The sequence below is a fragment of the Lissotriton vulgaris genome, chromosome 4_1, assembly GCF_964263255.1.
Source record: "Lissotriton vulgaris chromosome 4_1, aLisVul1.2, whole genome shotgun sequence".
Taxonomy (NCBI): domain Eukaryota; kingdom Metazoa; phylum Chordata; class Amphibia; order Caudata; family Salamandridae; genus Lissotriton; species Lissotriton vulgaris.
Window position 1 is genome coordinate 1,801,528,130 of NC_141691.1, and position 27,563 is coordinate 1,801,555,692.

Here is a 27,563-nt window from a genome sequence, read left to right on the forward strand (position 1 = left end):
AGGGACAGTTCAGGTTTGGGCCCTTAGGGTCCCAGGTTTGGCTGTGCCCAACAATATCCATCTGGGGGAGGTCCCTAACTACTTTTAAGGGGGATCCCTCAGGAGTTTTTAAAGTTTGCACCTCACTAGGGCTACTAGTTTCGGTGACCCTAATCTGTTGATGGGGGTGCTTTATTTGACAGGGGGCCCTTTGGGTCTCACTGTCCTTCTTGTCCTCTGCAGCCCTGGGCTGAGTAAGGCAAGGTAGAGAGGGGCAGGTTACCTGCTTCAGACTGGGTCCCACCTGAGAAGGGTCCACTGCCATCAGAGGCTCTGTTAGGCCAGGCCTAACAACCTCTGGGACAGTTCCTTCATCAGGGGTAAGATCAGTTCCCTGAGGAGGCTGATCCTTTCCTAAAGTCTGGTGAGAGGGAGATTTCTCTTCCTCCTCAATGCTCTCTGTTTGGGTGGAGTGATCCATCATTTCAGGCTTCACTACCCATGTATCAGTTTGAGTTTGGGCTGTGGCCATCACAGCCCCACCAACCTTTTCAGGAGGAGACTCAGTTTGGGTATGGGCTGTTACTAGTACAGCCCTGCTACTCTTTCCAGGAGGGAAGTTATCTAAAGATGGGGCTGAGGTTTGCTCAGCCCTCCCAACCTTTTCAGGAAGGACATCTTGAATTGGGGCTGTAGCCATTACAGCCCCACTAACCTTTCCATGGAGATTTACCATTCTAGAATGGGTTTGCTGTTCAACCTCAGCCCAGGCTGAGATTTCCAAATCATTACCCAGTAGGCAATCTACAGGCAAGTTTGCTGACACTGCCACTCTCTTTGGGCCAGTGACACCTCCCCAGCTAAGATTGACTACTGCCATGGGATGATTGGTTTCTATGCCATCAATGTTTGTCACCTGATATCTGGCATCAGGTAAAAGTTGCCTTGAGGGGACTAGACATTCAGCCACCATGGTGATGCTAGCCCCTGTGTCTCTGAAGGCCTCAACTTTCAAGCCATTGATGAGGGGCTCCTGTCTATACTTGCTCAAAGTGTTTGGGCAAGCAGTGAAATTGGCAAACCCCATGCCAGTCTCATAGACAAGAGTATCTGAGTTAGGGGACCTGGATAGGCCAGAGTCCACCTGTCCTCCAAAAGTAAACCCACCCAAATTCTTGGGGGTGCTCCCACCACCTGGGGGACCACTGCTAACAGTGACAGGAGGTGTTGGAGCCTTACCTGGAGGTATATTCTCCTTATTGCCATTCTTGGGACAACAGCTGTCTGTTTTGTAATGCCCAACCTGTTTACAGGTATGACAATAAGGCTTTTTCTGGGATGTAGAAGTGTCTTGGGACCCACCCCCATTCTTGGAGTTTTGGGGCCCTGGGGAAGTCTTTTCCTTACTTTTATCCCCACCCTTCTCTTGAGGCTTGGTAGTCTCTTTCTTTTGGTCACCACCCTGGTTCTTAGGCCTGATCCTGGTTCTGACCCATTTGTCTGCCCTCCTACCCAATTCTTGTGGGGAGGTCAGATCAGAGTCAACCAGGTGCTGATGTAGAAGCTGATTTTGACAATTACTTAAGATTTGCTCTCTCATAATTAAATTATACAATCCTGTATAGTCAGTAACCTTACTTCCCAGCAACCAGCCCTCCAGAGCCTTAGTGGCACATTCAACAAATTCAGACCAGTCCTGAGTCTGTGTCTTCTGGGTATCTCTGAACATTAACCTGTACTGTTCAGTGGTTAAGCCCAACCCATCAATCAGAGCACTCTTCAGGACCACGTAGTTTCTAGAATCCTCATCACTAACTGTGAGGAGTCTGTCTCTGCCTCTGCCTTCAAAGGAGAGCCACAAGATTGCTGCCCACTGCTCCTGAGGGATCTGCTGTACCATGCAGGCTCTCTCAAGTGCAGTCATCCATTTGTGGATATCATCCCCAGCTTTGTAGGGGGGCACAATCTTACTCAGGTTTCTTGTATCAAAAGACCTGTCTTTATCCTTATGGATATTGCTGCCACCAGTGGATCCTAATCCACTCTCTCTAGGCTGTCTTGCTCTAGCAAGTTTCTCCTTGGCCAGGGCAACCTCTAACTCTTGCCTCTGGATCCTAAGCTCAGCCTCTCTCATCTTGGCCTCATGTTCCCTTCTCTGAGGGCTAGTCATCTCTCTTCTAGAGTGACCATGAGAGCCTCTAGAAGCATGGGAGTTGTCAGAGTCACCTGAGTGAGTCCTTCTCCTCCTAGGCCTCTGGTTAAGTCCACCTGGGGGTCTGAATGGGTTGTTACCTGATTCATTCCCAAGTAAGCTTAAGTTAGCCTGGTTCAGTCTACTGACCAGCACCTGACTATTTCTGTCATCATCTGACTCACTGCTTTCCACCTCCTCCTCCTCTTCTTCTTCCTCTACATCTACCTGAGGAGCTCCAGTGGTGGAGGCCTCCTCATCTACCAGGATGATAGGGGCAGGGGTGTCTACAGTGTCATCCTCTGAAGGATGGCCTCCTTCAGCATCCCCTGTGGGGTTTGCTTTAGAGGGCTTTAGAGTCTCAGACTGATCTAAGAGCTCTCTTAGGTGGTCTGTAGTAGGGGAAGGCCCTGTCTTCAGACCCCTTAAGACACAAAGCTGTCTTAATTCCTTAAAGGAAAAAATAGCAAATTTGGATGGTGCCCTTGGAGGGTCACTCTCAACAGGAGTAAGTCCACTGGACCCCTCTGCTCCAGACATTGCTCTAGTGTGGGTGGATGTGTTGCAATCTACCTACACTGGTGTTTACCTACTAAACCTATCTAGTAGTTGTAGCTAGGGTGTGCTACTCCCTTTGCTCTACAACAACTAAGTTCAGTAGAACTTAAGTATACTAGTCTTGTTTTATATGTACCTAGCAGGTACCTGTATGATCTTTCAAATGATAATCTCAAAGATTGTAATGGTAAAACAACAGCAAGCTCAGATCCCACCGCTGCCACCAATGTGAGAAGTTGGCCTGGTATATAATGCTCACTAATTCTAGTGATCACTTTGTACCATGCCAAGCAACCCTTATGATGATGGTTGTAATTCAACCTTGTAGACCAGTTATCCTAGTGGTAACGTGGACAAAGCAGTCTTAGGCTAAACTCTGAAAGGCATGTGAAGCCAGCTGTTATACCATACACAACCCCCTTGAATACCAAATGAAAGGGACACCACACAGATATATATTGAAAATATATATTGATTTATTAACTATAAAATCCCCTGGACTCTTTATGAGCACAGAAGCACAAGCGTTAAATCACAAGACAGTTTAAAATACACAAAAGTTGCACAATATGGATGAGCCCTAGGGGCCACTTAAACCATATACTAAGAAAGTGGTATAAGAGATACCAATAGGAAAGTGAAGAGGCCTAGGGCCTTGGGAATCGCTGGAGCTATTCGAGACTGGAAATAACTAAGTCGGGAAAGGCCCACGGGACTCGGGTGCAGTGTTCAAAGTGCACGCACTTTCCAATGTAAAGGCTATGGTGCGTAAAAAGTACACAAAGTTAGTTTAAGGGCACTTCCGCTGAACCTAGAGGAACAAAACTTAAGACACAGACCCTAGAGGTGTGTACCAGTGTAGGGACACCGGCTTTGCAATGTTACCTCACCCACAGGAAGTGGGTGCACAGGGTCGAAGTGGCGTCGGGTTCTGACACGCAGGTTCTTGGCGCTTGAAGCTGAAGATGCTGCAGGCGATGTGAAGGAGAAGTGTCCGGTGGATCCAAGGGTGGATCTGAAGTGGTGAAGACCTGAAAGCAGAGGGGACAATGTTCAAAGTCACTGACCAGTGACCACCGTGGAACCAGATTGGAACCAGGCAAAGTCGGGTGCAAACAGGTGATCAGGGGTTGCTTCTCTCTGCAGCCACGTGGACACGAAGAGGTCAAGGACGTCCAGGAGTCGATCACGAGCTGTCCCTCGAAGGCTCTAGCTGATGGCGGTGTCGGCAACTCGATTAAAGCAAACAAGCCTTGGCTAACGCAAGCCACGGGGAAAGTGAAAAAGGCTTATTACTCGGACCAGCAAGGTCAGAGCGGGTACTCCTTTCTACAGGAGCGAGGGTAGGTCTGGAGCAACCAGACCCACAGTGTAAATTGTAGGTTTCGTCGCCAAGATGGCCGCTGACCACGTGACAAGCGGCCGGGATGGCGAGTCGAGTGGCAAAAAGCAAAAGGGCCCCACGCAGATCGTGGAGATGCTGGAGGGCTGATCTTCGGTGCAAATGCTGCTCGGTTGTGGGGCTTCTCAAACCCTAAAGCACAGAGTCGAGGGTGCCTCGGGCGCTGCGCAGTCAACGTCTCGGGGGTCTTTCAAGATGGCCGCTCCCACGTCTCTCGGTGCCTCCACGGGTCCCTTCTTTGCAGGGACTGTGGATCGAGCTAGGAGAAGTCTGGGAAGCTGTGTCTTGTCAGGCTTTGCACTCGGGCTCCGGCGGGAGGCGGCGGCAAAGCAGACGTCGAGGTGCTGGGTGATACCTGTGTTCACAGGGTGGCCCCTCCTAGGCCACAAGGGAGATTCTCTTCAGTCTTCTGTGCAGCAGAATGTCGAAGTCCAGTCTTCTTCTTGTTTAAAGTTGATTTCAGGATGATCTGCTGTGCAATGGCACTGCTCCCTCTCTTATTCCAATCTGAGGGGTGGATCTCCTGCTAGGTCCCTCCCCTATGGGTGGGACCAGGAAGGGGGGTGGTTACACCCCCTCTCCTTTGTCCAGCTCCTCGCCAGGACTGGGGCTGGAAAGCCCCAGAACCGGTTTGGGCTGGCTTATGCACAGGGACACCTTGTGTGCCCCAGGCATGTCTCAATCTATTCAGCCCTGTCCTACCCAATACACAAAACCCTGTCTGGGGTGGTGCTCGCACCTCCCCAGGCAGGAAACCCTTTGTCCAGGCCCTCCTCGCTGGAAGGATTCCCAGCAGCAGGAGGTCAGACATGTGTCTGTGGTGGCAGCATCCATTTTGTGATGCTGAGGCTCTGGTTAACTTTAACCGGGGTTAAGGCTACACACATGTCGTGTCCCTCTAGAAGGGTGGAATGCTATCCCCATCGCCAGAACTGGCGAGGGGATAGTATTCCAATTCGTATGACACCTTACTCGACATGTTTTGATAAAGCCAAACCAAAGATAGCATATAACCGCGAGGATTATAATGCACTTAAGAGTATATGGTATGGCAATATCCCAGAACAGCTTAGGGATTGGTTCCCGACAGCTGCAGACAGGCTCAGCTCATGCTAGAGCACCATCTCACATGTAACCATGCACTCTGCCCCCAGGATTGCAGGGGCCTTCCATAGGAATGGCTTACAGGTTAACATGTGTCCAGTTTAAGGTTAGATATAGGGATACTATATCTAAGTAAGAGGTGATTACACCAACTTACCCCAGCTGAGTGATCAGCCAGTTGTGTCAAATCTGGAGGCCAGGCCAGGGGTGGCACAAGACGTGCTGCAGCCCCTGGTAGGCCTTGGATGCACCTATGCCCTGGGTACCTAGGGTACACTGTTACAGGGGCCTATAAGGTGAACCAGTTCCAATTATGTTATGCACCTAGGGTACATGGAGTCCATTTTAAGGAGAGAGCAATCAGCCTGGGGCTCTGAATAGCAGGATCCCAGGCCAACTAAGTCAAAAACCAGCTAAACACCAGGCAAAAAGTTTGGGGGTAACCATAGTCAGATATCCACCTTCCTACAATTGTTTTGTAGTTTAACCCCTTCGCTGCGTGCGCTGTTCCGTCGCAGTGCTAAGGGGGCGGGGCGGCCACGCGGCGGGGCCGTGCTGGTGACGAAACCGCTCCGTCACCAGCCGCGGTTGAGCTGTGCTCATGACGGAGCGGTTCCGTCATGGCCCACCTGCTCAATAGAACGCGCCGCGCAGGCGCGGCGGCAGGGCCATGACGGAACCGCATCAGCACAGCGCCACCACAGCTGATGACGGAGCGGTTCCGTCATCAGCACAGATAGGGTTAAATCGTAGATGATGCTGAGTCTGGGGTCCCTGGCTTCCAGTAATGACTCTGTGGGGTTCCAGTAATTCCAATAATGAGTCAGTGGAGGTTCCCGGATTCCAGTAATGATTATTGGGGTCTAATGAGTGAATTACTTACTCAGTGTGCTTGATCTTTCAATATTTTCAAAGAAAATGTCCTCTTCTTCCAGCTGAAACTCACCAGGTGCCGGATACCAATGTCAGCTACACTCTGGCTGCAGATGTGGGCCTGCTCAGCAGAAACATCAAAATAATCGGTGAAGATTATCCCGGGTGGTACAAGGAGTCCTTCGGCGCTCGAGTGCTCGTCAGCAGGTTTGCAGTGTACGACCATGAATACCGAGGTAATAAAATACCCAAATATCTGGTCCCATTTTAGACTATTAGGGGAAACAGTCCACTGTTATCCCTTTTTGTGACACTGTTGATGGAAGTGCTGTGGTGAAATTGACTCGTTACTTGGTGCCCACACACAGATACAGCACACTTGGCATTTGGATCTGACTATCTTTCAATGCTCTGCTGTTCCGCAAAGGAAGCCTTTCAGCATGGGGGTGAAGACTGTTCGATAGGAGACATAGTGAGGCCGTGCGATAAAAGTTCGAGGTCGCCAGAGTGGTGTAGCTTGGGTTAGTTGGCAGCAGCGTCAGATGGAGGGCCGAGAAGTCGGGGTTCTAATGCCGCCTCCACACCTAACAGCATTAGCTCCACACGGGCAGATCTCTGCAGCTCCCTGCGGCTCAGGTGCCCTCCCTGCCTCACCCGCACAGACGGGCGTGTGCCTAGAGTCAGGCGAACCCCAGAAGTAGGCACTAGATGAGACAAGCATTGATAAAAACATTAGGTTTACTTTTTTCATAGTGCATTCTCAAAAATGAACATACAGACACACCTGAAGGCATATACGTAGACTTACATATAAAGAGAATTAGTATGTCACCCACATTTTAGAATACAGACTAACAGAAATACATGCACCCAGGAACATATATAACAGATATTTCGAAAGACGTTAACATGCTTGCAGGCTTACAGTATGTATACATGGAAAGGAAATAACAAAATCTGTATGATGCAGGACTTTTACTTCTTTTTCTTTCGCTACTTTGACAGTATTTACCATTCCCCTTGCAGACAGGTTGCCTAATACAGCAAGTGACCTATATGTTATGTTATGTTACATTTATAGAGTACTGGGGGTATTGGCGCTGAGAAATAACATACCAAGCCTATTGTAAACGATCCGAGTTAATATTAGGGATTAAACAGCCAGGTTCGGTTAGCTTTGCATGCTTGGCTAGATTGTGTTCTGCAGTGATTGGGTTCAGCTCACAGGGCACTGGGAGGGAGTTGCACAGTGTTACTGCTGCGATGGGGAAGGAGGGGTCTCTACAAATACCCCCTCTTGGGGTACAGTTGACAGACATTGACTGGCCGACCGCAAGGACGGGTTGGGCTGATAAAGTCAGAGTTAAATCATCAGGAAAGAAGCGTTGTGTTGGTGTAATATTTTATGTACAATGGAGAGGGTTTGAAAGAAGGCCATTGCAAGAGAATACTTTCATGTTATGACTCTTTTGCAAGCGAAGCACACACAAGGTTAATTCCAGTGACTGCTGGTGTTATTAGTTATGAATTATTCCTGTATCTGTGGTTTAGCTTTGTTTTTGATAAATGTAAGTGTGCCTTTTTATTGATTCTCGCTCTCATATTTAAAAAACTGTCATCGTATATAGCAAGTTGAAAATAATCACTTAGAGAATTATGTGAGAGGAGTTTGGGAATTGATATCCTGGTTTCCAAATATGACTTTATCCCTGTTCTATAACGAATTCCAAGTTGTCTATCAATGTTAATATGACATATCTTGATTGACTTACTTTGGGCATTGTGGTTTGTAACAAAAACATCTTCTAAAGCATTTAATCTCTTTTTACTTAGGAAGCGCACGAATTAGTAATGTTGAATTCTATCACAGTGGCCAGGAGGGCTACAGGGAGGATTATGATCCCAGATATTCACTCGCCATCCTCAACCTAAATGAGGTATGACACAGTGTTTCTTTCACATTCATTGTTTGGTCTGTAGCCCTATCTGGACATAATGATTAACTCGTGCCTATTGTTTGCTGAAGCTAAAATATTCCTGATGCATGCACGCAGAGGTGGATGCTCACATACCCAGTGTTGTGCTGTGGGGGACAGTGTAGCACTAGAGCTTTGGTACTGGTTTAGTGTTTGTTGTTGTTGTGTCGGGTTGTGGGAACAGGATGGCCCTAGGGAGATCTTTCTGGGACCTACACTCAGGGGCACCTAATCCTGACTAGGCCTGACACGTGGCCCTAGAATAAACTCAGCCGGACACTGGGAATAAGTTTGCTTGCTCGGTCGGCGCGTTTCTCTCTGAACGCCCTTGCACGTGCTCGACCTCTTTTTATTATAGGACGGTCACATGACCAACACGTCCAGCCCTCGGGACATTGGGGCGGACCTTCAGGAACATAACATTCCTCCTAAAATAAGGAAAAACCAAAACGACTGCAAACATTAAAACATAATTCAACCATAACTTTTCTCACTCAGGAACATTAGGACCGAGGCCTTCAGCGTCCTTCCGATGCCAGTGCATTCAGTTCAAACATTACGTGCATATATGTAAATGGGAACAGTCTTACGTAAAGTAATCTCTCAGCCAGCCGGAGGGGGTGGGATTGTCACGTAGCTGGCGTTGGGACCCCCGATGAGTCATCAGTTCCGTTCCAACCTCCGCTTCGTGTCTTGGCGCCTCTCTGTCGGCCCCCTCCGGATCTGGGACCTCATCCGGGGCCTCCGCGTCACCTCCCACTTCTTCGCTAGAAACCTGATGCTAGTTACTTGGCCGGACGTCGTGCCGAGATGTTGATTCACCAGTCGGCAATATAGTTGCAGTTTCGGTTTGTTCGCCGCCTTGCTGGCGCCTTGGCTCGCTGCTTGAAGGATGATACAGTTTGAAGTGAGACACATTGCGAGCCACCCTGTCTCGTCCTCGAGTGGCTGTGATGCGGGTTCCTCTCACCCCAATGACTCGCCATGGTCGTTTTTCGTAATTGAGTTTGAACTTGCCACCAGTTGCACGATTCCTGATAAGCACCAGGTCGCCTCCTTTGAAGTGGGGGGCCACAGCCCGGCGTTTCTTACTGATCTTGTCACATGCAGAATTTCTTTTCTTCTCCACTGTGTGTTCATCTATCATTGCAGGTGCCCACTGGGGGTGATGGGGAATGGAGTCAGTTATTACCCTTCCTAGGAGGAGATGTGCGGGAGCTACCCCAGTTGTGGAGTGCGGGGTCTGGCGGTCACTTCGGAGGAACGTGAAAATGGCCATTTCCACTGACTGCCCCTTGTCATGCGAAATGCGGATGACCTTGTTTAAAGTCCTCATGAATCTCTCGGCCTCCCCGTTGGCTTGAGGCCACCTCGGTGTGATGCGCCTGTGACGCGTTCCCAGAGACGAGAGATATTCAGCAAAGTCTTGACCCTGGAATGGCGGTCCATTGTCTGTTCTGAGTTCCCTCATGGCTCCATGAGTGGCAATGATTTTTTCTATTTTGGGGATAACACAGTCTGCACTGGTGCTGGTTACAATTTCGACCTCAGGATATTTTGAGTGGTCGTCTATCATTACCAGCGTGTGTCTTCCATCCGGAAGGCTACCAAAATCCATACTGACTCTCTCCCAGGGACCTCGTGGCCTGGGTTCCACAATGATGGGGGCCTCACGGGGGTTGTCGCCCGTGACTTGACATGCCGTGCACGTTCGCACCACGCTCTCCACCATGTCATCCATGAGCGGGAACCATACCTTTGTCCACAGCCGGGCCTTCGTCTTGACCATCCCCTGGTGCCCCACGTGTGCCAGTTGAACCACTCGTCCTGTCAAAGCCGTCGGGATTACCAGGCGATGCCCTCGCAGAAGGCACCCCGCCGCGTCTTCATTTAGTTCAGCCCTCACGTGGTATAGACTGTCCATGATTTTCGGGGCCTCTGGTGTGAGTACTTTCCAACTCTCCTTGGCCTTCTGCCAGTTGGCCGTTCGGAGCAGATCCTTGGCCCGCTGTATGCAGGCATCCTGAGCCGTGATGTTTACGACCTCTTCTAAGGATATGGGGCGCGGGCATGATCTGGCCACGACCCACTGTACATAGGCCTCCGTCTCTTCTGCCTCATCCATCTCCTCCGGGGTTGCCGGCCTAGGGTGTCGTGACAGGTAGTCCGCAGGATTCCTTGCCCCTGGCTGGTACTCGATGGCGCAGTTATATTCTTGCAGTTGCAAGATCCACTTTTCAATTCTAGGGGGTGGCTTGGAGGAGGTGCCTGAAAACAGAGCCAGCAGCGGCTTGTGGTCCGTCACTACTGTGAAAGGCTTGCCATATACGTACAAGTGGAAGTGCCGACATCCCCAATGTATTGCGATGGCCTCCTTCTCGATTTGGGAATATCTTTGTTCTGTGTCCGTAAGGGACCGGCTGGCAAAAGCAACAGGGGCCCAGTCTATCTCATCTCGGGCTCTCTGCATCAGAACGGCCCCCAGTCCCGCCGGTCCGGCATCTACTGCAATGAGAGTGGAGTGTCTTGGGTCAAAGAATGCCAATGTGGTATTGCTGGAAAGTGCGCTCTTAATGTCTTGAAATGCCCTTTCCTGCTCAGGTCCCCAGTTCCATGGGGTGGAGTCTTTGGTTAATTCGCGCAGAGGGAGTGTCAGGTTGGCTAAGTCCCTTATGAAGCGGCCACAGTAATTTACCATCCCGAGAAAGCTTCGGACCTCCGTGACAGTGGTAGGCGGAGGTGCGTCCTTGATGTCTTTGACCTTGTCGGGATCGGGGTTAACGCCATCGGCTGAGAACACATATCCGAAGAACCCTAGTTTAGTCTGAAGAAATTCGCATTTGTCTCGGTGCAGAGTGAGTCCAGCACTGCGGAGCCTGCGGAACACCTGCGCCAAGCGTTGGTTGTGTTCAGGGATTGTTCTTGCGTGCACCATGATGTCATCACTGACATTGATCACCCCCGGTATGCCAGCAATTAGTTCCTGGATAACATTCTGGAAAACCTCGGCAGCGCTGGATATCCCAAAACTCAACCTGGTGTACCTGCGCAGTCTGATGTGGGTGGAGAACGTGGTGATGTTCCGGGACTCTTTGTCCAGTACAAGTTGATGGTACCCCGCCCGGAGATCCAACTTGGAGAACCACCTGGCCCCGGCCATCTCTCCGATCAGGTCGTCGATCGTGGGGGTGATATGTCGTTCCCTTTTGATGGCCGCATTGGGTAGGCGCATGTCCACGCAAATCCGGACCGCTCCAGGCTGCTTTGGCTTCCTTGTGACCACGATGGGTGATACCCAGGGGGTGGGGCCGGACACCTTCTCAATTATCCCCGCTGCTTCCAGCTTCTGTAGTTCTTCCTCGACCAATGGTCTCAAATGGAACGCAACACGACGGTGTCGCAGGGCCACCGGTTGGACAGTGGGGTCCACATGCAGGTGTATTTCCCGACCCTTGAAACAGCCAATCCCTTCAAATAGGTCAGAAAAGTCTGCAATCAGTTGCTGCACCGATTCCTCATGCACCCCAAACGCAAATGATACCACCCCCAAGTCCTCTGCCGTCCGGCAACTCAGGAGCATGCCTTGACCTTCTTCCGACACGAAGATGTTGGCTCGCGTGATTTTGTCTCCGTGTCGGACCGCTGCTTTAAACTTTCCCCGGATGCGGAGGGGAACGTCCTGACCGTAGGCAAAGACGGTGATCGGAGTAGAGCGGAGGCTGGGAGGAGTAGCCATGTCTCCGTAGAGGGATGCACTCATGAGGTTTATCGAGGCGCCCGTGTCCACGGTCGCCATATTGTCCTGATCAGCCACTTGTATGGCGCACTGTGGTAGTGTCCTGGTGCGTCTGGTGGCGGTGCCGATCATGTGCACCTTGTGTACGGATCGCTCCTCCTCGTCGTCGTCCATATCACTGTTGCTGGGTCCTCCTTCCGCGCCTTCGGGCTCAGCCACCGTATGTATTGTCTGGCGGGGCTTGCTGAACTTTTTGGACCGGCACACTTTTTCAAAGTGATTCATTTTTCCGCAACCGGAGCATATCTTGCCCCGTGCTGGGCATTCTGGCGCCGGATGTCTCGGGCCTCCACAGTAACCACATGACTGCGCTGAAGCTCCGCCCTGCGGGGTTGTTGTTCGCTTTGCCCATTTGGGCTGTGGGCGGACTTGTAGTTTGTTAACCGGCTCCATTTTCATGTTGGCTTGTAGAGCTGCTTCCATGTGGGCTGCCCTGGCCTTGGACAGCTCCTTTGTGCGGCCCAGCGTGAGAATGTCTGGGAGGGGTTTCCCCGACTCCTCCAGTATTCTCTCGCGTAGTTTAGCAGAGGCGCATCCCTGTATTATCTGGCCTCTGATCTCTTCCGTGACGTCCTGAAAACCACACGTTAGTGCTAGTTTTTTTAGCCGAGAGTGGTAGGCGTCCAGCGATTCATCCGGCAGTTGCCGCGCTTGTCGAAAAATGAATCGTTCATAGTCTTGGTTGGCCATTGGTTCGAAGTGCGCATTGAGTGCATTGATTAGTGTGTGATGGGTTTTAGGAGTTGCCTCCGTGAGGGTGCGGGCAATGGAGTGGATATCCTTGCCACCAAGATGGAGAATCATGGCACGCTTCTGTTCCTTATGGACCTTGGTGGCCTCGAAGAATATGAAGAGCCTGTCCACCCATTCCTTCCACTTCGGTGCGAGAGTGGAAGGCGCACCCTCCACCACAAACGGTTCAATGGGCGGAATGTTAGCCATCGCCTTGGACGCTCAGGAGGATGTCCGTGGGCAGCCCGGAGATGATCCGAGGAGGCACCCCGATCAGTGCAGCAGGATGGTGCGCCGACCGGAGCGCCTCGCCAGGCGCACCTCGGTGCGGTTCACGCACGTGCAGCCCAGCACGGTGCGGCACCGGGCGAGGAGGGTCCGCAGATGGAGGACCTCGCGCGACCAATCAGACTCCTATGCGCCGCAGGAAGGTGCAAGCCAGCGCCGCTCACCTGTCGAGAGCCAGGGATCAGAGTCGTTCCTCCAGGCGAGCAGAGCGGGGGGGTGTGTGGTGGCAAGGCACGAGCACCGCAGGCACGTGGGAGGGCCCGCAGCCGCCTCACCCCAAGAGGGACACACGCCCGCACCCCGAGCGAGGGATCGACAACCACCCTCGTCGCCAATTGTTGTGTCGGGTTGTGGGAACAGGATGGCCCTAGGGAGATCTTTCTGGGACCTACACTCAGGGGCACCTAATCCTGACTAGGCCTGACACGTGGCCCTAGAATAAACTCAGCCGGACACTGGGAATAAGTTTGCTTGCTCGGTCGGCGCGTTTCTCTCTGAACGCCCTTGCACGTGCTCGACCTCTTTTTATTATAGGACGGTCACATGACCAACACGTCCAGCCCTCGGGACATCGGGGCGGACCTTCAGGAACATAACAGTTGTCACAGTGCATAGTTTGTCCTAGAGCGATAATAAGCCTGCAAATGCAGCGGGACTCTATCCATGAGTAATCATAAGCACTGTATAGACGCCCACAATTTGTTATTCATAACACTGACGTTTTTACACTTTCCCAAGTCATTTCTGTAATAATTACTGATGATGGAAATGAAATATTACATAATTTAGTAGGTCTTAGTTCCAATGCTGATGAGTATTTTCCCTTGAAACTAATTTGCTGACTTGCAAACAGCCCAAAAGCCAACTACCAAGCAAATATTGTGTTAACTGCATCCCTGTCTTGTAATAAGCCCCGGCGCCTCCCCAAAAACAGACAAGAAGAAATTGCTTGCAAGTCTACGATTTCCACCGGCCTTCGTTCAACTATCACTTGTAAATCTTGTGTGTATTTGGAATATATCACCTCTAGTCTAGAAAAGTGCGTGCAAGGATGTTCTATGCTTCTGCCATTTTCAACTTATTTATCAATGAATTTGATTAGTATTTGTTATAAGGTGGTTCTGAAACTCTGGGCCGTCCAGATTTTTTACTTTTTGAGCACCTATTTGTTAAACTTTTAATGTGGGAGAGCCTCATAAGTTGACACTCACCCACAGTGAACTTATGATGAGAGAGACTGCATGTGGATTTTACTGGTGTCCCCGTAGCTTGACTAGACCACTGTGCTGCAGCTGGAGTGAGGGGCACCGGTGCCTGCCATGGTGTTCATGCAAATGCACAGATGCCTTTTTTGCATTGCGGTGGGTGCTGCTGACAGCACCGCCTGTCGCAATGCAAAAATTGCGGGATGCGCCGCCAGTGTGGCGGGCACATCCTAATTGTAAATGCGGGACCACCGCACACGTAGCGGATGGTCCCATCTCCGGGTGCGAAAGTCCGCCCGCCATCATAAAAGCCCCTTAGTATCTAATAAAGGATACTTAGATGGCAAGAGTAGTAAAATTCTCATGTTTTGGGTAATTTGTAATAGTTTCTTAAAGTTAATTATTTTGCATGACTTTACACTGGCCTTCAATTGATAAATTAACTTAACCCGATGAGGTTGTCATAGAAGTCATTTAATAGGCCAGGTTTAATATATTCATAGAGCATATACACCGAATCAAAGTGTTTGGGACGCCCATGTCTTTACATATTCTAACTTTGTTATGTGGAGATTAGTTGAGTTTCATAAGTCCTGAAGAAATATTCAATTTCACCAGTACTGTGTTATCAGTCTTATATTTACCCAACCAGTGTTGTATTCAGGTATGCTGTAATGTGCTTACAAAGCACAGCAATATTTGCACTCAAGCAGATCATTCAAGGATATTGGACAGCTAGAATAAGGCACCAATACATTGTTTCCTTTATAAGTAGAACCTGATGCAGGCACAATACTGCCTTCAAGAATGTCTATTACCTATTGTGTCATTATACAGAAAAAATAATATATACCTTCAAATTATTACTTGAAATGATAACAGGAGCTGCCTGAAAATGGACAGCTCGTGCCAACCTTCTTGCTCTCTAACCTCCTGTTTCTTGATAGTAATTTAACACACCTTTGCTCGACCCTAGGGCAAACAACTGGTAACAAATGAGATCCACCAGGTCAAGAAGGGTGGCAGAAAAACCCTCCTAGAGTCCCCGATGATTATGTGATGAAAAGAACCTAGGAACACATTTGCATTTAGAGGGCTGGGCTGTGTTGTGAGTTTCAGACCAAGATCTTGTATCCAGTTTTCAGGGGAACTAGAGAAAACATTCAGGGCCCATCTCCTCTGCCTCTCATGAACTTTTCTTTCACTGTCAGGTTCTCACATACTTCACTTTTTCCAGTGCCACCTAGTAGATGAGGATACTTGACTAGACTAATGAGTGCCCTTAACAAAGAAATAACTTCAGTTTAACAAAGAATAGAATCCTGTATCCATGCTGTCAGAGTAATTGTAAGCTCCCCCCTCCTTGTTGCTATGACCACCTCATGCTCTGGGGTAATTTCTGGTGATACGGTTAACGGGAGTGTCCAGACCGATTCAGACATAATTAATTTGATTTACCTTTTGGACTACTCTATGGATCCCCCATTTAAGCGTCTAAAAATCTCATGCCCTACTCCGGCTATTTCTACTAGCCCTACTCGCGAAGGATCTATCCCATTTCCTAAAGTCACAGTAAAGCAACGTAAGCCTGTTACAGAAAGGTGAATTGACTAAAACTTCTGCAGCCAGCACTGAGGACTTTGTCCACATACTTACTCTTGTGCAATCCTTAGAATTTTCAGTCAAATCTTCCCTGGACTCGCTCTCCGTGAGAGTGACAATTGCTGAAAAAAATACACCCAGTTGCGGTAAATACTGCAAGCAAACGATAAGTATAGTTCCCCGCCCCAGTCAAGTTTGCCCACCAGCCCTTCTGGTATTCCATCTTCTAGTTTAATTCCACCCAGCAAGCATTTCTCTACCCCACTTACTTCAGAATCATATGCTGGAATTTCATCTACCAGAAAGCAAGTGCAGCAATCCTCGCGCCCTAATATCCAAATGGCCAAACCAAGTGTTTCCTCGCCATACATGGAAACCGGGGGACCAACACAAAGTCTGGATCTTCCCCTGAAACCTACACCTTTGTAGTGATTCTTGGGAATGTGCCAACTAATACCCAAATTGACTCTGAATTCTGAGAAAACTTGAAAAACAAATTGATACACTGGTTGGGCAAGAAAGCAAGCATGACAAACAATCTTTTTTTGAGGACATAAAAATGGTAAGAATGGTTAGCTGGATTGGAGAATAGCCAAATCACTACCAGGTGACTGTATAGTTATGTCTTTCAAGTCTCCCCTTCTGGTACAATCTATTTTGAACAGATCAAGAGTCAGCCAAACTTTTCCTCCACAGCATCAAGTGATTACCTTCCTCCAGGGTATTTATATCACCCCCCAAACCAGGAGGTGGAATGCCATCTTCCCCAAGGGCCGGAAGTTGCTGTACCGATTACTTACCATTCATCTATCACCACACGGAAGCGATTCGCCTTGCTGGCTACACTGGATCGTATTAACTGACTTTCACTGGAGGCTGTGAAAACAAACCCAACCACATTGTTTTCCCCGTCCATGGACTTAGAGCCTTCTTTGTCATCTACTATGGCCCCATTGACACAATGTTAAGTTACGCTCACTCAGACTCCCTGTTCATAAGTACGGTTAATGAACAGCCCCATTGTTACAACTTTCTCTGCTGGAATGTGGTGGGGATATGTTCTAAGGTTTCTCTCCTTCCTTGGATGTACTCGGTCCCAGGATGTTTGTTCCTGGTCCAGGGAAGACCTGGCCTGGAGTTCAGGCTGGGCTGTTCCCATTGAGAACAGGGTCAAGACTGATCGCATATGGCTTGGGCTAAACTGGAATGGCGTGGCATGCAGACAGACAATTGATTTAATCCAGATCAGTGACTGGGGGTGAATGTTTGATTAATTCAGCAGTCCGTCCATCATCTGTTCTTTTTGATTATAAATAAATTAAAGCACCTTTAGGACAAAGTAATTAAAATAATTATGCCTAACACAGAAAACAGACACCATAACCCAATAGCAAACAATGGAGAAATACACAAGGAAAATCTGTTTCTTTCTCAATTAATTACAATCAAAGTATTATTAGTCACTAAAATTAACATACAAGATGTTGAAAACTAGAAAGACTTAAGGGATAATTACCTCCTCGTCCTGTCTCCGCGTCCCATTCCTTACAAGAGAGCAGCTAGTCTGCTCCACAGAAACCCTTAGCCTAGCTGAGCTGTTTGCACTTCCCCCAATATGGCGTCACCATATCGTGACGATAAAGGGGGAAGTGCAGCAACGGAACATCCTGTTCTTTTTTTTCTGCACCGAGTGCCTGATGACTGGCTGTGCTGTTCGGGGTTTGCCTCGTGATGGGGTAAGTTCCTTGTTGTTTGTTTTGTGATTTCGCTGGCCTGCTTTAGCGGCCGCCCATTGTTTCTTGCTGTGTTTCCCCCCCCACCCGCACTGCCTGGATTGTGCCAGCGGTCTACTTTTGGTTACGCTGTTCGCGTTAGCGGCCGTTTCCGTTTTTCCTCACTTACCTTGGTGCTCGGCCTGCTTCAGCGGCCGTTCCTGGGTGTTTCTCCATTCCCGCTGAGCCCTGCTTTAGCGGGTGGGGTTTCTGAGTGTTGTGATTGCGGCGCACTTGTTCCACGGTGCGTTTGGGGGCGAATTTGGCAGCTTGCTGGGCTTTTTATGCCGGCCCACTTTTTCCTACTCCCATGAGATTTCGAGTCCTCGGGACTTTGTGTCCTTTCTATGGGGTCCTTCCTGGCTGGGTTTTGTCCTTGCTTGTGCCTGTTTTGGTGATTTTGGCCTCGGCTGGTTGCTGGCATGGATTCTGAGTCTTCTTCCTCTGCTGCCCCTCTTGATGCCCTGCGCCTCCCTATTAATGAGGCTGTGGCTGCTGCTTCCTGGCTAGGGAAGCAGCTGGGCCTCCTCCCAAGGTGCCTTGTGGTTCATTGGATTCGCAGGTTGGTCCTGAGGATGAGTTTGGTCTTGATGAGTATGAGGGTGTGCGTGGTCGCTTTGTTCAGGGTGCTGAGCTCGCTGAACTGTTCACCCACGTACGGTCCAATTTGGGTTTCTCTCCTCCTGCGGCTGCTGTTTTGGAAGATGACTTCTTTACGCAGTATGTCCAGCCTGCTCCTGACTCATTTCCTTTGCACGGGGTGGTAGGCAATGTGCTGTCTCACGAATGGAAGGAGGTGGACAAGTCTGCTTTTCCTCGTTTCCTGTCCAAGCGTTACCCTCTTGAGGGGTTTGCTGCTGAGTTTCCTCAGGCTGTGAAAGTTGACAATTTGATGGCTGGCCTTTCCTCTCAAGTTTGGCCATTTTGGATGATGCCCTTCCTGCGGACGCTGTGGATAAGTGTGTTGAAGGGGCGGTGAAGCGTTCCTATGCTGCTGTTAATTTTTCTGTCCGTGCGACTGCCTATTCGAACTACATGGTTCAGTCGCTCCTTAAAGATTTCCAGTCCTTGTCCGTTCTGCTGCAGGGCGTCGAGGATGCCACGCCTCTTTTGTCTATGATGGAGTTACAGGTGCGGTACCTGTCGGATCTTTCCTTCGACAATTTGGGTGCGGCGGCGGCTGCTTCTGGTGCTTCCATCGCTGCCCGTCGTCATGTATGGATGCGTTCCTGGAAGGCGGAGTCTTCCCAGAAGTCGGTCCTCCTTAAGTTGCCCTTTGAGGGTTCCAAAGTGTTCAGTCCTCGGCTGGAGGATATGGCCAAGAAATCGGCGGAGAACCGCAAGCTGGTGGCTTCGGTCCGCCCTCCTTCTCGGGGTAGTGGGTTTGGTTACCATTGCGCTTTTGGGCCTCCTGCCCGTGGCGCTTTCTCATCCCTTTCGTGGTAGGGGTCGTGGCCGGGGGGCCCCTTGAAGTGCCAAGCCCCGGGCCGCTGCCAGTGTTGCCACCTCCGCTTCCTCCTCTTCTCAATGACTGCCTGCCTTTGCCAGTTGATGGTCGCCTCCAATCCTTCCGCTCCCAGTGGTTGAGAGTTCCAGATGCCTGGGCGGTTCAGACTGTGTCGGACGGTTGCCAGAGAGAGTTTTCCTCTCCTCCTCCTCCGGGGATTGTTCGGACTCCCCTGCCCCTTCTTCCTCTGTGAAGAGTTGCTTTGTTGGCAGGTGTGCAGCTCTTGTTGGAGAAGAGGGCTATTGTGGAGGTTCCTCCGCCTGAAAGGGGCAAGGGTTGCTATTCGATTCTCTTTCTGGTCTCCAAGAAAGACACTTTGGATCTTCATCCTGTTTTGGATCTGAAGCGGGTCAATCGCTTCGTCCTCCATCGTCCATTCAAGAGGGTGACTCTCCAGTCCATCCTGCCTCTGGTCCTGCCGGGAGGCTTCCTGGCGTCCGTGGATCTGATGGATGCGTATCTGCACATTCCTGTCCATCCGAAAGACCAGCGTTTTCGCCGATTTGCTGTGGGGGTCCTTCACTATCAGTTCCGGGAGCTCCCATTCAGCCTTTCATCGGCGCCCAGGGTGTTCACCAAGCTCTTGGCCCCTCTGGTGGGTATTCTACATTCTAGGGGGCTGCTGGTGTTTCCATATCTGGATGACTGGTTGATTCTCTCTCCTTCTTTTTCGCAGGCTCTGTCGGATGTGGACCAGGTGTGTCTTCTGCTGGGTTCCTTTGGGTTCCTTATCAACCACAGGAAGTCCTCCCTGGTGCCCTCCCAGTCCCTGAAGTTCCTGGGGGCTCTCTTCCGCATGGACTTGGGCATGGTGTTCCTCTCGCAGGAGCACCAGTTGACTTTGTTTTGTCACCTTTTTTGGCTTCTGTCCCAGTCCCGGGTGTCTGCCCGTCTCTGGTTGCGGAGTCAGGGGGAGATGGCGTCCACTCTGCACCTCCTTCCTTGGTTCAGGCTACATCTGTCCCCCTTGTTGCATCATGTCCTGTCGCACTGGGATCCTGCCTCCTTGGACTACGAGACTCTGATCCCTGTCACTCCGGGGATTCGGGTGGATCTCCAGTGGTGGTTGTCCCCTCGCTCTCTTTCCCACGGGTTCAATCTCCTTCCTCCTCAGTCAGTAGTCGTGTTGTCCACAGATGCCAGTGCTTTGGGGTGGGGTGCCGTTCTGGGTACCTCCAAGGCTCAGGGTCGGTGGGCTGGTTTCGAGTCCCTCCAGTCCTCGAACTGGAAGGAGTTGAGGGCGGTTTGGTTGGCTCTTCTTTGGTTCGCTCCTCTCCTTCGGGGTCGGGCGGTCTCTGTGCAGACCGACAATCAGGTGGTTCGTTCTTATGCGAATCAACAAGGGGGCATGTGTCGTGCTCTGTTTCTCCTGTCCCGGAAGATCGGCCTTTGGGCCGAGTCGAGCCTCTTGTCTCTGACGGCGGTCTATCTTCCAGGGAAGGAGAATGGGCCTGTAGATTCTTTGACCAGGGTGCCCCCCTCCTCGGTGTCCCTCTGTCTGTCCCCGGATCTGTTCGATCTGATTGTCCTCCGGTTCCGCCTTCCTTGGCTGGATCTCTTTGCCTCGGAGGGCTCCGCCCTTCTTCCTCGGTTTTGCAGCATCATTCCCTCTCCGTTGGCATGGGCCACTGGTGCCTTCTCGATTCCTGGGCCACGGGGCCCGCTTTTTGCCTAAATTCTGAGGGCCCTCCGGAAGATTCATTTGGATCGGGCGGAGGTTCTCCTTGTGGTTCCGGAATGGTCTCGGCAGTCTTGGTTCCCCCTCTGCTGACCTTTTCTGTTTGCCCTCAATGGAGGTTTCCCCTGTCTCCCTCCCCCCTGCGAGGGGTGGGGGTTTGGCACTTGAGAGCTTGAGTTTGCTGGGTCTGGGTTGCTCGGTGGAGGTTGCACAATGTCTCCAGCTTTCTCTGCGTCCTTCCACCTTGAGGTCGTATGCCCGCCACTGGAAGAATTTCTCCTTCTGGTGTCTTGGGAGGGGCCTCTCTTCTGCCTCCTGTGAGGCCATGAGGGTGTTGGACTTCTTGTGGGATGGTTTCGTTTTGGGGCTTGCGGTTTCTTCCCTGCGGGCGCAATGGGCTGCCCTTCTTGCTTTTCGGGGTTCCTCTGTTTCCTCTGTCTCCCCGTTGGTGGCTCGCCTTCTGCGGAGTTTCTTGATTCAGCGTCCTGTCTCTCGTTCTCCTGTGCCTCCTTGGGATCTTCCCTTGGTTCTGCAGGCTATGACGGGTCCTCCTTTTGAGCCTTTGGACTCCGTGGCCTTGAAATTCCTTTCTGCTAAGGTAATTTTCCTGGTGGCCATTACCTCTGGGCGGAGGGTTGGTGAGATTGGGGCTCTGATGGCTTCTCCCCCCTTTTTGCGCTTTTGCGCTGACAAGGTCATTCTCCGTCTGAGTCAGTTCTTTCTTCCTAAGGTGGTGTCTTCTTTTTACTGTCAGGAGGATATTGTTCGCCCGGTGTTTTTTCTGGCTCCTGCCTCTCCTGAGGAGGTGCTCCTCCATTCGTTGGATGTGCTGAGGGCTCTCCGCATCTACTTGGAGTGTACGGCTGATTTCCGTAAGGTTGATTCCCGGTTTGTCACCTATGGCCTCTACGGCGCTGGGGCTTCGGCCTTCTTTGTCCACCTTGTCTCGTTGGGTCAGGGGCGCTATGATTTCTGCTTACGATTCTGCCCGCTGTCCTCTGCCATCTTCTGTTCAGGGTCGGTCGACTCTGAGCGTGTCGTCCTCCTGGGCCATGTTCAAGGGGGCCTCGTTGAGGGACATTTGCAATGCTGCCACGTGGGCTTCTCCCCATACTTTTGTTGCCCATTATCGACTTCAGTTGGGGATGGCGGCCTCTGCTTCCTTTGGGGCTAGTGTTCTTTCTGCGGTACATGGTTTGTGATATGTACTGTTTTCTGTTGATTAAAATGGACCTGTTTTTCCTCACTCAGTTTGGTCTGTTTTTTTCTTACAATCACCGTGTGCTTGGGTATGGGCTCCCTTGTAAGGAATGGGACGGGGAGACAGGACGAGGAGGTAATGCCCGGTTACTCACCAGTAATATCCATTACTCCGAGTCCTGGTCTCCCCGTCCCATTCCTGAGCCCTTCCCTCCCTCCCTGATTTGGGTTTTCTTTGGGTGATTGTCTGTTTTTCGTTCTGGTTTCTTTGGCATTCTCAGGATGTTCCGTTGCTGCACTTCCCCCTTTATCGTCACGTGATGGTGATGCAATATTGGGGGAAGTGCAAACAGCTCAGCTAGGCTAAGGGTTTCTGTGGATCAGACTAGCTGCTGCCTTGTAAGGAATGGGACGGGGAGACCAGGACTCGGAGTAATGGATATTACCGGTGAGTAACCGGGCATTGTAGTGCAACACATAAAAGACTCATATATAATATTTAGAGTCAAAATGGCTGCTGTTAATTCAACAACAACATAACAAAAGTTATTGAGTCCGATAACAAAATGAAATCAAGACATACAGTCACTAAACATTCAAAAGCTTTTAACAGTCCATATTATTTGAAAAAAAGTTGACATTTCTGCTAAACAGTCAAATTGACCAGGGCCATCATCAGGCTAAAGTGTAGCATAAATACAATCAGTACACAAAGTAACAGAACCGGGGAAGAACATTTCTCAGAGAAATGAAGGTAGTCTATGATTGGGATGACTGCACTTCTGCGGTGGGTTTAGGAGGGAGCAGGACAATGGCGCTTAGGCAGTAATGAGTTATTGGAGGAGGGTATAGGCAGGCACGGCCCGTGCCAGGCGTTATTCTGGGGTGGTGACGTCAGGCAGGGGAGGGTCAAGGTGGGGGGATGTAAAATACGGGATAAGGATCATTAGACATTAGAGGTAAGTATCAAAAAAAAAAAACGAATTTCGTTGCCCACTCTGCATCGCCAAATGTGATGCAGCGTGGTCAACGAAATTTATCCCCCCCCCTCGATACTTACCTCTAATGGTCCTTATCCCGTATTTTACATCTCCCACCCTGACCCTCCGCTGCCTGACGTCACCGCCCCAATATAACGCCCGGCGCGGGCCGTGCCTGGGTATAGGTATGGACAAGTTAAATTAATGGTGCAGCCAGTGTAGAGGAAGACCCAAAACCTCTAGATGAGTTAGGGGCGGAAAGCCTGTAACACAAAACGATTCTCTTGGGTATTTAATAGTAAGGTGACACCGGTGATTCAAAAATCAGTTGTTTATATGGATGGAATTCTTCATATACATAAAAACAACGCCGGCCTGGCGTTGTTTTTACGTATATGAAGAATTCCATCCATATAAACAACGGAATTTTGAATCACCGTGTCACCTTACTTTTAAATACCCAAGAGTACCTATGATTGGGATGACAACCGGTTCAATCAAAGCATACTAATTGGGGCCAATCAGGAAAGACTTGTTCATCTGGAGAATAGCACACAGCTAAAGGAATCAATCACGGCTGCACAATTAAGTTGCCAAAGAGTGTGGGACAAAGGATACACACAAGTTATTAATAAATCCAAAGTAACCAGTATTGTCCTGCTGCCCTGAGCCAACATGCCGAGTGAAGAAAATCTATCCCACGTGGGTATTAAAAGACACATGCCTGAGTTAATCGCTACTATTGGAACTCGACTAGATGGAGCGGCTACTGATGTGGTATCTTAGATGTGCTTCAATTTATTTATAAAGAATCACTCTTGGTGGTGGATACTATCCCAAGTGAACCATATTAATTTGTTACACATAACTACCCTGGTTCTTAGGGTTGCTGGGTTGACCCTGTACGTTATACCCATCTGGAGGCAGCAATTAGTGAGACTTTGTGGGTCATGCACTTTTCTAAGATTTACGGTAATTCAAGCCAGCCACCAACGGTGCTTGAACGTCTTTGCCTTTAAGTTTCGACTCTCACCTACAGCAATTTGTGCTTTACTTTGGATGAAATCAATGTTGCAATTGCAGGAAGTATGGGCGGTAAAGCCCCTGGCAGCATTCCCATTGATATGTTTAATGCCAACAACCCCTTGTGTAGCCCAATCTTTACCAGGGTATTATGCACATATTGCTGATCTGGAATTTGTTTTAAATTGGTCAGAGACCATAATTGTACCAAACTTTAAGGAAGGGGACTGTGCTGACTCTGCTTGCTACTGCCCTACTTCTCTTCTCAATTCCTTGGTTAAAGTGGCAAGGATACATTTTGTTGATTGGTCTTGAAGAGTTGGCCAAAACTAACAAACAGTTTTCTAACCTTCAGTACAGTTTCTGAAAAGGTCTGAGGAGTATCCAGACTCAACTTAAGGCCTTATTACGAGTTTGGTGGACCTCCCATGTGCCTGCCACCACCGCACCGACAGGAGAACGTTCAAGCATGTAGTGCACCAACTTGCTGGTTTACGAGTGTAATCCATGGTTGTTGGGTGGTGCTGGGCAGTCTCACGGTGGTGGTCTGTTAGGCTCATAGATGAGTCTTAACAGCAGACCACCGCCGTTACAGCTCCTGCAGCTCAATCTTCCACGGTGTGGATTGCACCATGTCATGCATGCCTTGCAGGAACAGGGATGCAATTCCAGGCGAGGCAAAACATGTGTCACCCTACATGCACCCCCATGCCCAGAAGAGGTAGGGGACTCTGTTAGGGCCCCCTTAATTTCATGTCCCCCATCCTTTTCATGGTGGGCTCACTGCCATGAAATGGACGGGGGAACTAAAAGTCAGAATGCGCTCAGCCTTGCGGCAGCGCCACCATCAACATATTCCTGCCCATTTCCAGACCTCTGGCAGATCTAGTTCATTGATCCAGGCAGAGCCGGCGGTCTTGTGGCGGACTGACCATTACATTCATAAGACGGCGGGCGAAGCGCCAGTGTGGCGGTGGTCGGAATGCCACAGTGAGTAAGTCTTTGCCTATAGACCGCTGTAATCATAATAAGGCCGTTAATCAATTCCTGCTTATTGGTAGATACACTGTTATTTAAGTCATTTATTTTTAGAATTTTCAATTTATTGAGCACTTTTGATTGCATTCTGAATACTAACTTATGGGCAGTCTTACTGGAGCTTTGCGTGGACCCACTGACTGTAGCCCTTGTTGGAGACATATACTTCAGTGGCAGGGCTAGAGTACTTCTTGTTTTTAGGGAAGAATGCAGTCTTTTTATCTCAGAAAAGGGGTCAAACAGGGTTGCATGCTTGTGCCCTTTTTCTTTACTCTATACATTAACAGGTTAGTCTATCTTATGAAGAGCACTAAGTGACCCTTCCCACTCCAGATTGGTCACATACCCATACCTTGCCTGCAATATGCAGACAATGTCATACTTATGTCCTCTACCCCGATGGCAAAGACATACAATTGATGGACAAAATTCACAAAAAAATAAAACATTCAGCCCCAGTCAAGAGATATGGGCTAAATCCATCATTCTTTTGCTCACCATACCACTCCAGTTTAGACTTGGATGTATGCAAATCAGTCTTGACCCTGTGCCTCAAGGGAATAGTTCAGCCTGAACTGCCAAGCCAGGTCCTCCCTCGACTGGAAACAAGCATCCGAGGACCAGTTTGGGGGTTTCACCCTCATCAGCCAGGATAGCTTAAATCAAGTGGCACAGTGAGCCAGGGACCCACGTCTGGGCATACCTGGCGCACTTAGGGCGAGAAAGCAAAAGACACACAATTGATGTAGGGAATGCAGAACAAATGAAAACATTCACCCCCAGTCAAGAGATCTGGGTTAAATCCATCATTCTTTTGCTCTCCATGCCACCAGAGTTTAGACCAGCAGTTCGGGCTGGACTGTTCACATGAGGCACAGGCTCAAGACTGATTTGCATGCAGCCAGGTCTAAACTGGGGTGGCATGGTGATCAAAAGAATGATGGATTTAACCCAGAACTCTTTTCTGGGGGGGAATGTTTTGATTTGTTCTGCATTCCGTCCATCAACAGTGTGTCTTTTGCTCTTCCTCTGATGGGACTGCAGTTGCTTCCTAATGGCTGTATTTGCTTCATGTCTGACCTTGGTCTCTCGGTCAAGATTTGTAAAACATTTGTAATGAAGTGTCGAAGCAGATTCGGAAGTGTTGTAATTTTCTGATAAGAAATGTTAAGTGTCACTCTGACTTTCTGCTACCTAGGCATTTTATTTGACAACCGAGGTTCATGGGCCCTAGCCACTTACTCTAAGAAGCTCCATCTTAAGAAATCTATTTTTACGTTGCCTAACTTTGCCTTCAAGTTAGGGAATAACACCATTAGACATATGTTAACCAACTATAACACAAAATACGTAGCAGTGGCCCAAAATGGGGTGGGGTTTATTAATATCACTCAACTTCTGGTGCTGGATAATGTGCGTTCTTCAGGAACCTTTTGTCAGTCACAAACAGTTGTTCCGCCTTTGTTTGTCACGCAGAACTTGGGGCACTGTTTTTATCTGATTTGATCACACCTCAGCCAAACTTATTATGGCATAAAGTTTGGACTAGCGACTTCACCTGTTTAGGTCGTTTGATTCCTCATGTGCTTCAAACTAAACGGCCCTGGAGTATTACCCTGGTTTAAATTAATTAAACAATTCTGGGTGAACTTGGGGCGCACTGATTGCTTTGAGACACCTGAGGTATTGCACAATGTGAATAGGAGAGACCTTAAACATCAAAGATTTTCAAGTGGTATGTCAAAACCCTGTGTTATAAAAAGCCAGTTGACGTTGGCCATCAACAGTATTCAGCTATATTTAACAAGTTTACTCAGTCATCAGCTTAGGTTAGTTTTAACACATTTTGAACTCAATATTGTCATTCATTTAGTCACCTTTCCTGGTATTATTGATTGATCGGAGGGTTTGATCCATTGTCCCTCTGATGGACTCTTGAGTCAAAGCTTGCACTCTTTGGTCTTTTTATGTCCAGCCATGTAAACGTTTCAATTTACCTATCATTCAGGAATGTAATTTTAAACAATTCTGGCCACAAGTACTGTTTTTACAACGGAATTCTCTAGCGATCTCTTGTAAGGTTACTGTTTTTTTCTTGACTGTGATACGGATATGGGAAAATATGTCTTTACAGCTATAACGTTTTTCATTGTTTTTATGTTTATGCAATGTGTTTTTAACTTGTATGTATGCTTTTATGGTTTTTCTCTGGATAACCAAAAGAAGTTGATTATGATGATGATGATGTGGAGTGTGTCCCACATAAATGCAAGGGCGCTAGAGGGCTGCAGTGGGTGGTTTGAGAAACTAAGGGGCTCATTAGGATGGCGTAATGATTGCCGCCGGCGGTGGTGATCGTTACACCATCACAATGTGAAATACCCCCGCCATATTATGATTGCAATGGGTAACGTGGCGGACACAAAGTCCGCCCTCCGCTTTTCTGCCAGTCGGCAATCGTTCCGATTGCCGATCGGGCGGAGCTGGGCCACTAATATGGTAGCGGTGCCTAGCAGGCACCGCCAGCCATATTAGGATGTGCTTGTTTAGAGACCTTTTCATGGCGGCATGCTGGCGGGGATTGGCTTTGGGGGCCTGTTGCAGGCCCCCGGGGATGGGGGGGTACCCATGGTACCCCCCCTGCAATTCCCTGCACCAA

The 27,563-nt window shown here is 49.4% G+C and overlaps 1 protein-coding gene across 1 annotated transcript in view; it reads left to right on the top strand.

Annotated features, from left to right (window-relative positions):
• LOC147724578 (fibrocystin-L-like) overlaps nucleotides 1-27,563 on the top strand; it is a 1,433,379-nt gene that overhangs the window by 1,205,961 nt on the left and 199,855 nt on the right. The window contains exons 63-64 of the mRNA XM_086966122.1: nucleotides 6,170-6,343; nucleotides 7,941-8,044. Of these exons, the coding sequence (XP_086822248.1) occupies nucleotides 6,170-6,343; nucleotides 7,941-8,044 (278 nt within the window). The remainder of the gene's footprint in view (nucleotides 1-6,169; nucleotides 6,344-7,940; nucleotides 8,045-27,563) is intronic.